Below are 13,058 nucleotides of genomic sequence, written 5' to 3' on the forward strand. Positions count from 1 at the left end.
CACTATCTACATAGTCATGTGATCAACACGGATTTGCACCATTTCCCATCTTCCATCCTGATTGGCTAATATTGGCTTCCAAAGCTCACATGAATGGTCCGTTTCGAACAAAATGCCACAAATCACAAAAACTGTGTGCAATTTCCGTGAAATTATACACGCACATTTCCACTAGGCCGCCGACGACATGCCACTCATTATTTTCCAAATCAGCCTCATGGTGGCGCTATAACAGGCCAATTCCTGTTTTTAGCTATAACTACATCAATCTGTATACAACTTATGTATGCGCACTCCCTAGAGGCCATGGAAAAACATTTCCCTGCATCCCTCCACATCTGCCGGTTATAGCGCCACCATGAGGCCGATTTCTGCTAAACACATTGCTTATGTTAGTCGCACAGATTTCATCCAAATCTCACGCAAATCGGTACACACGATCTCTGTAGTCATGTGATCAAGACGAGTCTGTTGGATTTCTCAGATTCTACACTGATTGGCTAACATTGCCTTCCAAAGTTTTCAGGAGTGGCCTGTTTCGTTCAAAATGCTGCACATGTCCTGCTCATCCAGAATTCTATCCTCAGAGATGCTATGAGTGATCTGGCTCTGCATTTCCTCAACAAAATGAAGAAAATTGTTGCAAAAAACAAACAAACAAAAGAACATGTTTATATTACTCCTAAACATTTTGCCAAACATCACACACAGTCCTATCCTCCTGGTGGAGACCTGTGCCCAGAAGGGCACTTTTTCTAGTTGTAAAATATGGTAGTAATGAAAACACAATCTCGAGCCTATTATATCCTATTCTAATCAAGCGTGTAGCCTAGTAGATTCTAGGCCAATACGAGGAGAGGAATCCTTGTCTTATGTTATTCATATTGCAGCAGGTCTCTTTTCCACTACTGTCAGAGTGACCCATTTAGCAACAATACTCTCTCCCCTCCCTCTATGTCACAAAAATGTGCATGTGTGTGCAAAGGCATCCACACATACACATGCGCAGCTCTGCTTTCTGTCTGCCACCCTTTTCTTTCCTGCCCTGATTTCAACAGAGAAAAGTACAATTTAATGCTCTCTTACAGCAAAGCTAGACAGCTTTTGTCACCGTGTTCTCTGGCTATTCACAGGGAAATATGTTGGGGTGCATACTTAGTTTAGACTAGTCATTGGTCAGACATAAGGTTGGTGAGGGGTGCGGTGCATACTTAGTTTAGACTAGTCATTGGTTAGACATGGGTTAAGGTTAGGTTTAGGTGTGCTGCCCCGTGGGAGGTTAGGGTTAGGGTGAGAGTTTGAGATAGGTTGTAGGACTAATGACTGGTCTAACCAATGACTAGTCTAAACTAAGATACCGATACAGTATCGGGACAACTCTATATACTACTATCTTGATCATGTCGATTCTAGACTGAAGTTGTCATCCATAGTTCTTACAGTATAAGGATGAAAGGATTTAGGTGGTGTGGCTCTCCAACTTAAAATGACAGCCACAATTCATAGAAAGTGCAGAATATGTGGTTCTCTCATCAATTTAATTGTATAAGAGAGATTCCTACAGTATGTTAAGACAAAAAGCAATTACAACTAGTACGGTAGTTTATTCTGTGTGGTTGTGTGTTAAATTATTAACATTGGTTCACAAACAGACTGCACTAAGTCCTTCCAAGCATACAATCATTATTTTATAACAGACTGAAATTTTAATGGCATAACATGTCTTTCTTTAGCTAGAGGCGCGGTGAGCTTGCTTATGTTGCATGTTTTTTAGGTTATGAGGACAATATCCTAATGCATTTTCATGTTAACACTCACTTATGTTAACTGCTTGTCCAAAAGATTGTCCACGATTCCAAGACTGATTCTTACAGAACTGAGAAATGCTAGAACATCTATAGACCTAGTTTATGATGACGCTTAGAGTCATCAATGTGTCACTAGACTAGTAGAAGTATATCGATCCTTGATACAATGGCTCTGAACTCAATGGTGTTTTTAATGCAGAATAATGCAATGTTTTGCCACCAAAGTCGATCGAATAAAGCATTTGCTGAGAGTTCCAATCATAGTTTGATTTGAAGTGCCTTTATTGAGAGTTAAGAGCTGAAGGCAGTATTCAGCTAAACTAAGTGGCTGCCAAGTAATACATTGTCATTATTGACCTTATATTGACACTGTGAAGCCAAAATGACACAACTGTATGATCAATCCATTTGGTTCATAGAAAAAAGTGAGACTTTTTAAGTCAAGGTGCAAAGTAACATTAACATATGAACACTCCCCCTGGAGTTAAAAATTCTGGAGTTCAAACATATTTTCAGTCATGCTTTTCAAATCAATCTGAAATAAAATGCTCTCCATTCATAGAGAGTGGTCTCTCTCTTATTTCAAAGATGCTTTGGCTTAACATGCAAATGTTTAGAACAGTCACGGTTCTCAAACTTGTTATTCCTTGAGTCATATGTGCTCAAGATGTATACTAAATTGACTAAATTTGACTGAGGGACTGCCATTGGATTTTTTTGAATTTTCGTTTTTTCATGTCATATGAAAGCAGGGAATCATAGCTTCAAATTGACATATTGGTTGTTCAGTTTGACCCACCAGTTTTGGAGATATGGCTTATAGAAAAATGTCTCGCAGGAGTAGTGGAAAAAAGACCAAGCAGAGAAAATGGACTTCTACGCTTTAGTTCAGTGATCTGTGACTTTAGGGGGCGCTGTTTTCCCTTCATTCCTCCATTAGTCAACCAGCAGTGTTGCCATGTCTGCTTATTATAATTAGTTGGCCTTGTTTCTAAAGAAAAATAATGCATAGGCCTACTGTACCAATTTTATAATAATTTATAACCTGTTAATAAAAATGTATTTGACAAAAATAAAGTGTAGTTGATTATTTGGGCTTGTTTTTAAAGTGTAGTTGATTATGGACACATAATTAAAAAAACAGTAACCAACAGACAACAGGACAGTTTGCTCCCAGCACAAATTGTGCCCTCTTGGCTCTTCTCTTAATCTGTTTCATTAGCCTGTTATTATTATTTGTCTGCAGACCCCCATCTGTAAATAATTTATGCCAGACACAAGATTTGTGTTGTTTGTATGCATGTAGATCGGCTATTTTCGTTGTTGTTTTCATATACCGGGTTGCTTATTTCTCTCGCAGAAACTGGCAACCGCAATGATAGCCGTTAGCTACATTTAGCTAATATATTGATATCAATCGTGTAGCTAAAACAAGTACATTATCGCGCTATATTACATATCGATGCGATCTGCGTTATTATGACCTTAATTTTCATGGCAGGTACATTCCAAAGCAACTAATAATAACCACGTTATGGTGACATAATGTTACAATGTTTACAATACATTCATTCGAGTCTTCTTCTTCTACTATTGGAAATAGGAAGCCATTTCCGCATTTTCCATTGTTGTGGTCAGCAGTGCCCCCAGCTGGAACATTAGCATGAATTAGCTTTAGGCGGACCAAAATAAACACACTTTTTACAAAATATCGTTGTTAATACTTCTTTCTGTGCTATTTCTGTTAGCCAGTTAGTAAAAGACTAGTATTATCTTCCAAAACGATTGTGTACAAAAAGGCGGATTTTAGCGGAATTTGCATACTTTAGCAGGAAAGCCGTATGTCTAGTTAGCATTGGTTAACCCAATGGTTATAACATTAGACATAGTGACATGTTTAAGCATTTATTTCATATTTATATGTCGATATCAGCTCTGACATTTATTACAGACCTGCTCTAACATGACATGAATAATAATATAGCTTCAGATTATTTTAGACAGAAAAATAAAAAAGGACAAAAAAAATAGTTTTTCAGCTGTCCTCGACAGTTGCCACCCCCGCGATGGCAGTCTCTATATCGCGTGTGGTCACTATTGGTCAGATTAAAAAGGTGGCATTGAAGAAACTCTTAGAAGGAATAATGCCCCCCGGTTTTGTCTTGTTTCTCAGCTGATTTGCTGTCTGACAGGGACATTAGACTAGAGGATTAGAAGTGGACATTCTGTGAGAATTAGGCAGAGGTGCTATACTGTATCTGTACAGAATATCTACTGTAAGCACATGCAGGTATAGGATACATTGAACTAGGCTCAAATAAAGTGCTCTCCACCTATTCTGATCCACCATCCATCCAATGGCATTAAGTTCAGTGCAATTTCTACACCATCCAGGTAATTGGAGCCCTGATAGATCTTGAATAACATTTATGAATAATATTGAATAGACAATTTTATCATGGCTTAACTCTGAAACACATATTTCTGTAAATGTTCTTGTACTCTACTAGAAGAGAGAACACGTGGGAAATGTTTTTGAAAGCTTGGCTGGCGTTATGTCTACAGATTTTCGATAAACATTATAGATTGTTTTGAATACTTGGCCCAATGCCATCTGGTTGCCTTGGTTGCCATCTCTCTCTCTCTCTCTCTCTCTCTGTCTCTCTCTCTCTCTCTGTTTATGTTGTACACGTTCTGCAATGTGACTATGGTGCTCAATAAACACAGCATTTAAAATAAATACATTCAAACCCCTAGACTCGGTGGTACTTACACCTGCGCCTGTACATTGTATATTGTATTGTTATTTTTAATGTGTCTTCAATGCTCTTAAAGTTTTGTGTAAAGCACATTGAATTGCCCTGTTGTTGAAATGTGCTATACATTAAACTTGCCTTGCTTTGTCTATGCTGCTTGGCTAACACAAAACCACTATTGTGTTGTTTCCTTTGGTCTGAGACCACTCATCATCTTTAACAAAGGGCTTTTCCACGATTGTGTGGTCATTTGGATGACTCATCTTCCATTAAATGTCAACAAATTCCCTTTCAGTTGAGTTATATGACTCAGCTAACAATAGTTCTTCTGATTGAATGAAAATACAAAAGCAGGCACAATACAGGATTGTATCTGTTTAGCTGCAGTAACAGAACTCCAGTCAGGCATACACTGATGGATAAAGGGTCAGGACAACTAGGCCTTTTCGTGGAGGGGTCAGAATAAAATTTGGACTTAAACTGTCATTCGTCTATAGTACTCAGTGTTTGTTCCTAAGGTTATGCAAGCTCATGTCATATCCAGTCCTAAGCCATTTATTGGTGAAGCAAAAAATATAAAACTAAAAATAGCAATGACTTTAATCAGAGCATAAATGGCATACACATCTAACGTCTGCTTTTCAAGGGCCCAAAAATAAAATGTAAAAGCTGATGATATGTTTGACAAACTGATGTCAGTACAGGTTTTCTTTCTTGCATCCTGAAAGGACCGTGACTGACTGATGCTGTTCCTTAATTAAGAGGTCTGCTATGCAAGCCAGCTTGATTAAACCATGTAAATAAAACCACGGCCCCTGGATCTTAAAAATAAATTGCACACCTGCCATCTGGCATACAGCGAGTCAGCGACACATCGTGTTGCTTTGGCTTTTTTGTAGGCATTGGCTTCCCTGATTGACCCACCCACCTTCAGATGGCCAAACTCTGCCTTACGTTTGTGCTGCTGCACCAATATAAGCAGTAGGACAACGGGTAAAATTGGTACTCTGACAGTACAACAACTCAACAAGTACAAATACAACGGGTATTGCATGAACAGGTGGGCCATGCATTCCCAATTTGGATAGTTCATGTCCCAGGGTGTGTGGGTTTGATGCGAGTGCTGAATCACCTTCGCGTTTGAGTAAGGACGAGGCCGACGCGCTGTGATTGGCCAGTGCACTGGTACAAGGCAGCGCTGTGATTGGCAAGTAGCCACTTTGAGTGGCAGTCGGGGCAAACCTAACTCTATGGGGCAAAACGATCTCACCAGAACACGATTTACTATTCGGGTCGCAACTCGAACTGGGCAAACTTCGCAACGTTCGACACAGCAACTTGCACGCTTTGGCGTGCTCGGTGGTGTCTCTTGTGGCTGAAGTTCACTTGAGACAGCACCCCTAAGTCGCGGTCTAAAACTGTACTTGGAGGGGGGTGTGACCATTTACTCAAACGAGAAGGCGATTTTGGGGTTTGACATCAGGACTTCTTTACTCTGTTACCACTCTATTAGTGAGAATGAGAGCTCCAATACGGATCAGACCCTGCAGGATGTTTGGTTGGCCACCCATTAAAAGCGTCACTGATGAAGTTACAATTGGTCGGCTGGTTGACCTAACAACAAATCGTAGCCAATCGTAGAGAAATTGTCCCTCCAGTCTATGGATGTAGTCTTGCAGCAATTCAAACTTGCGTTCAAAAGTTTTTCCAAAGTTGTTTTTTGCTAACACAATGCTAACGACAGTACAATAAGGCAATGTACAAAAGCCATTTACTTCATTCTAAGATTACTACACTGATTATCATCTATGTTGTGGCTCTTGTTGTGAATTCAAATGCAGCCGTGCGTCACAGCTCCCCAAAGAGTGAAATTGACTATGACTCGAGTAATGAAACCAATCTGTTCTGTTCAATCCATGAAAATTTAAAAAAAACTGAATTGTGGGGTCTACGGATGAAAGGCTTATCTTCCGACATACTTACACTGCATTGCCACCACTTTTGTTGCTGTGTTCATTAATTCTACTGACCTGCCCAAATAAACTAATTATAAAGTAACTTTAGATCAGTGTAAGCATCCACACCGTGAGGAGCAACTGTTGGTTATTCAATTTTTTTTTAAATGAATCAACATTTCCATTCATTTTCTATGAGCTGTGAAAGTGAGATAAGAGGGCGGATGTCGACACCAGTTGTTGTTTTTTATTAGTAAGAACATTTGGCTGCTGTATAATGTAGTTTTTGTGGAACATGGCTTGGCAGCTGCCAAGTACTATATTAATAATGGAATAGAAACTAGATATAATCAGACTAATTATAAAAATCTATATATTATATCAAAAATCTATAGATATAATATATTTAGATTGCTGATATATAAGAAAATATATATATAAAAACATAGATATATTTGATATTTTCAGTTAATTGCCCAGTCCTAACTAAAGGTACAAATATTCTAGCACTTACTGCAGACAGTAATTTCCACAAACTACATCAGAGCAATTTCATTAATATTAAAAAAACCTCAGCACAAATTTGAAATAATCAAATCAGGCATCATATCAATCTGTGCTATGAATAAATGATACCTTACCTTATGTCTGCACTTAAGAACCACTCCATATGCTCCTGTACCATGAAGCCAGGGAGAAGAAGAGAAAAGGTAGAAAGGGGTCAGGTCTTTGGACAAAAAAGTGAAAATGTGAGGTATAGTTGGGCATATGTATCTATTTATATATGCTATCGTACTATATTATAAGGAAACCTCTGTCATAAACCTGTGTTCTGCCGGGTTCCCCTTAGTGGCTTGAGCAATTGATCTGCACACAGGCATTGAGGATTAACATATATGGACACAACTGCTGTTTTTCATGTCCCCAAAATGTACGCTGTTTATTAGCGTTTATGTGTTAATGCCGGACTTTCATTTACAGCCCGTGTCCACACTCCCCACGTTTTATGAGCGTGAGGTTGCTTTGGAGATCATCTTCATAGCACTAGCACGCAGATTAACACATGCACTGTTCGAATATTTTTCAATAAGTTGAAGTAAATGCCAATATGGTGCCTGCCACAGTCTGACATGTGTCATCGGCACAGTGAAACTGTTACTTTCTGGTGGCTTTAAAACTTGTGTTATTATGACTGTCCTGTTTGTGTGCATCTACATTTCCAATAATGCACACTGACAAGGGCTCACAGTTAGCGTGAATTATAATCAACAGAAAGAAACACACTGTCTCCTCGCATTAGGATTAGGAGATGGTTGCATGTCATTTCCGCTAGCTGGAGTCAGACATTGGGTTGAGTGGAACTGTTGAAAACACAATAGCAGTTGTGATGATGAGTGAGTGCACCACATTTAAAACACTTTAATATTATTTAAGCAGAGCAATTTTCTGACCCGGCCTCAATGTCTCATTATTGAAGTTGTGTTCAACGCAGGTTCAGGAGTAGAGACCACCCTCTGCTTATCTCGATCACTCCCATTCTCTATCAATTACACCTGCATTCCTAGTCTAGTCTCACAGCCAATCACTTAAGTTTCACCACAGTATAAATACACCTGTCATCGCATCACTTACCTGTTTGACTCTGCTTTCCCCCCTCCTCCCCAACAAACTCCCTTCATCCCCAGCTTTGCCCCGCTAACACTTCTCTCTCCTTCTCCTAGGAGCCCCAAGGGGGGCAGTGTCGGTGCAGATGCGACTGACCGCTCCAGAGCAGAGCTCGGCCGTCAGGCTCCCGAGACTACGCCCCCACCCTGAGTCTCGCCCCACCTCGGGCTCCTCATCAATACACATACATCTCACTTGTGCAATAAATACTGTTAAACTTGAGCAGAAGGTGTGGTCTCTTACTAGTGAACTCCGATATAAAGGAGGAACGATGTGATGCTAGATAAGCTGTAGAACTTGCTTGACCTTTTGGCAGACACCTGCGGACACCATTCCAAACACTTCCCCACCCACCCACGTACAAGCACGCGCGCGTGCGCGCGCACGCACGCACGCACGCACGCACACGCGCACACACGCACACACACACACACACACACACACGTGCACACATGCAAACAAAACATTTTGAAATCATTCATCCAAATACGTGAATATATCGTCTCTGTTGGTTGGTATGTCCAAAACTGTTACTTTTCAGGATTCAAATTCAAAAACATCAAAAGAAGCTGATAATCAACAACTTCAAGCTGCCTCTATACTTTTTATGCTTTTGTGTGACGCTGTGGTATGATCAAGTGGGGCGTTGATTTACGAAAAAGTAAAAATAAATGTTAAAATATGGAGATAAAAGGTTTCTGCCCGACAGCAACAGCATACTTTGGGGAACTGAACGGGTAAATGTTGTAAAGGAAGTGCAGGTAAAAGGTACAGTGCATGCACAGCCAAAGGACACAGCAAGGGGGAGGACAGCTTCATTAACCTTCTATGGTGAAGTGGCTGATGTCCAGCAGGTCACAGACGTAACGTTCTGGATTTCCAAGGGCACTGGGGCATACACAATACGGCAGCGGTTCCCCAACTTTCCCCATATATATATATATATATATATATATATATGAAACATAAAAAGTGGACATTTATTTGCGACCCATAACATTTTTTTTCGTGACCCAAGAATGCGCCTGTCCCACTGTTTGGGAATCACTGCAGTATGGTACATGCAGTAGACATTAATGCAGTGTGTAGCTATTTACCCACCTTCTCCCACGATGCCAAGAACTTCAAACTTATTCATCACATCACCGGGGGGTCTTCCAGCAGGTGAAAGGAGCTGCTTGGACCAGGCGACGGGCAGGGCTTGGAAACAGTCCTGATTGGACGAATACTAAACAACGCCCACACATGTGAAGTCCGGGAGACATCTGGCAAGGGTGTGAATACTCCCCATCGTCGTTCCTCTGCTACTTCATCTCTGTGTTTTCCACGTTATCAGTCTTTCTGCCAGCCTTCCCTCCAGGTTCTCGTCTTCCTTTTTTCTCTCCCCGAAGCTCTGACTCAGTTTCCCTCTCTCGGTTGTTTCCGCCTGAACATGAGCTCTTCTCTCTCCCTAACCTCAATTCTCTGTCATTACCCTTTGGTTCTCATTTCCGTCTCACAAATAGATCCTCTCAGCTAGATCCTCCACACAATTACACCTGAAAAGCAAAGAACAGAGAGATGCAAGCATGCATGTTTTAAAAAAATAATAATGTGTTCAGGAGAGATACCTGAATGTCCCACTTCCCATCATGTGCGGCACAGGCCAGTGGTTCCCAACCTTTTTATTACCCCCAGTTTGGTACTGATATCAGGCCACGGACCCCCATAACGCTAATTCCCAAACTGCACCAATGCCACTCCTTGCAACTGCCATTGGGGGTAATGGTTTCATGCAACTACTCGGAACCGTTTGGTTGCAAGCCTGGCGAATTATTGGTGCGGTTTGGGCCTAAGAATGGATCCTTATCCATTTGATTCCATTTGTACACTCTTGGAGGTACAGACCTCTAAGGGTCCATTTGGTTCCTAACTCTCAATAATTTAGCTGGGGGCCCTCTGGAACCCCTCAAGTACCCCTGGGGCTCCCTGGACCACAATTTTGAGAACCACAGGCATAGGCCGAGTGGTGCTGCTGACACAGATGGCAGCTACAGTAACTAGGTCATGTCAGTTTTAAAGTTTGTCAACATTTGCTTCCCGACACATTTAAATCATTCAGGACTTCAAGTCATGCAGGCTTCCACACACTTACGTCTATCTATTCCATCCAGTCCCATTCCAACACCCACACACATTCACCCTGCAGCCACGCACTAACCCTGACATGGACAAACAATGCTGAGATGAGAGTCCAGGTGGAACTTGGAAAAGCAGCACTCTAAAATTGCACACAGATGACATTATTTTACTATTGTTGCACTATCCTTCATTTAAATGCCATTGAACACTATTTGAACAGCTTATTTTAAGTTCTAATTCTAATTACAGTGTACTCTCACTGTATTTGCGTTGTATTCTGTTTTTACTTTGTATTTCGTCATACCTTCTGTCGAACATGAGACATTGTTACATGAGGATGGCAATTAACATGATTTATTACTAATGCCTAATACATGTTCTCTGCATCCTTAACTGTACTGTGCAATACTGTACTATATGTATTGTACAGCCATTCAAATTTATATACTGTCCCTCTCAAATACAAAAAATAATTAAATTAAAAACAGTAAATGCATGAAACCCATGAAGCTAATTTCACAGATGATCTCGTAATTGAATACATAGCCTAAGTGTAAACCATCCCACTCTCTGTTGTATATGAGTTTTCAACTGAATATTTCAATATTTTGTTATCAATGTCTTTGCTCTAGCCTCTTCCTTCATACATTCTGATATTCTAAATCTAGTCCATTTCATAGTCATTTCACACATTTACAGCCACAGTGAACAGCATAATTTCAAATGGTGTTTATAGAACCAGTTTCCCTTTTTCAAATCGTGTTCTGATGACCTTCACTTTGGGAGACTATCAGTTGGGTGGGCCGCATGGATGCTTTCCAAGTGGGCCCTGATCCAAAAAAGGTTGTGAACCATCAACCATGCACTGCTTTAGACTAGTAGAAGTGATCAGTCTGTTTCACCAGTGCAGGCTAGATAAAGAAACTATGCATTTCAATACATTTTAGACCTTGACTAGACCCAGACTCTGCTCCACCTTAACCATCCCTTTAGGGAATGTTTAACCAATGATTCTATTAAATCTGACAGGAACCAGGTCAGTGAATCTCCCCCTTGTAGAGTGGCCTTGAACATCACTGACCTTTTATAAGTAACTACTGAGGTACAATATTCAAGAGCCTACCGGTATGTACCATTCTAGCATCTGCTCTAAAACATGTCATGAATGTCATCCTTCTATGAATATATTAATTCACCAAATCTCTGTCTGTCTGTCTTTCTGTCTGTCAATCTGTGGCAGACTCGTACCTCGGAAAGTGCCTGGACGAAGCATCTCAAACTTGGCCTGTGTGTTTCTCATATGACCCCGAGGTCACCATGCAGTGGTGGTGACCAACGTCTTCTGAGAACCGAAAAAAAAAATTATCTGTGGGGGACGCACAATTCTCAGTGTGTTCGGGAGATTGCATGCATTGGCTTCCCTGATTGGCCAACCCAGACTGTTGGCTTCATGGATTAGGGGAGCATCAAGTCACTTTTGTGCCGCTCACCAGTCCCTGATTGGCTAAACCGACCCGTCAGCTTAACTGATTGGCAGAGCTTCACTTAATGTTTGTGCCGCACAGCCAATATAAATGGAACAGAAATTGGGCAGAAGCCATAATATGCCTAAAAGAATGATAAAATAATGGCAGTAAACTGAATAATGTTGGGATGGAGGGGAGAAGGAAGGCATCTTTATCAGATTCAAAGACAAGTGAACGAGAACAGAAGGTAGGCCTACAGTATGGGAAGTAGGAGAGAGGAGACACAGATCTGGTCAACATAAATGACCCTTTGACCACCACTTCTGCAGACATAGGTAATCATATAGAAAGAAGGTTGAAAGATCTGTAGAGGCTACTTAAATATTGACAAAATGGACAAATTAACCCCTGGTAACAAATGTCAGTTTGGATTTGTATTCACAAAATTACCGGTAGGCCTATTTGATCTGAGTTACTTTTTTCCTGCCTGCTTTGCCTTTCACCATATAGCCTTCTATCACCTATAGGCTATCTAGCCTATAATCGATCAACGCCTGGTCTCTCTCTCTCTGTGTATGTGTGTGTGTGTGTGTGTGTGTGTGTGTGTGTGTGTGTGTGTGTGTGTGTGTGTGTGTGTGTGTGTGTGTGTGTGTGTGTGTGTGTGTGAGACTGTGTGTGTGTGTGTGTGTGTGTGTGTGTGTGTGTGTGTGTGTGTGTGTGTGTGTGTGTGTGTGTGTGTGTGTGTGTGTGTGTGTGTGTGTGCGTGCGTGTGTGTGTGTGTGTGTGTGTGTGTGTGTGCGCGCAGTAGAGTCGGAGACGGAGAGAGATGGAGATTGAGTAAGACAGGTAGAGAGAGAGAGAAAGAGAGAGGATAGAATGCTGTTCTCTGCACTGAAACTGCGTCTCATCCCTGCTCTGCGGAGCGCACCACCATTCCAACACTGTCCACGCGCTTCTCAGCCTACACAGTGTCAAAACCAGTCAGTGCATCGACCACGTTCACGACAGTGTTGCTGTTGCACAACAATATCCACAAATAGCGTTTGAATATGATCACCCATTAGATAGGCCTATATTTTTGTGCAAATAAAAAGGTGACACTGCAGCCCAGCCTCCCTTTTAAATGCCGCTGTGGTATATGTCGTCTAACGTGAGAAACCTGTCCAAGAATCCCAGTGCATCATCATCATCATCATGTCCATGAAAATGATGGTGTGGAGAAGACTGAACGATAAAACCTCGTGTGGCGTAATAGCTGGGCACAGACTGATCAAAAACACAACATCG

General features: G+C 41.1%; 1 protein-coding gene across 1 annotated transcript in view; it reads right to left on the bottom strand.

The window, feature by feature from the left end:
- The window catches only part of cdkl5 (cyclin dependent kinase like 5), a 41,868-nt gene extending 32,282 nt beyond the window's left edge, over positions 1-9,586 (bottom strand). The window contains 2 exon segments of the mRNA XM_079496156.1: positions 7,161-7,195; positions 9,286-9,586. Coding sequence (XP_079352282.1) covers positions 7,161-7,195; positions 9,286-9,322 — 72 coding nt within the window. The 5' untranslated portion in view covers positions 9,323-9,586.
- Between the last annotated feature and the right edge of the window lie 3,472 nt (positions 9,587-13,058).

Source organism: Electrona antarctica, assembly GCF_951216825.1.
Source record: "Electrona antarctica genome assembly, chromosome: 3".
Lineage (NCBI taxonomy): Eukaryota > Metazoa > Chordata > Actinopteri > Myctophiformes > Myctophidae > Electrona > Electrona antarctica.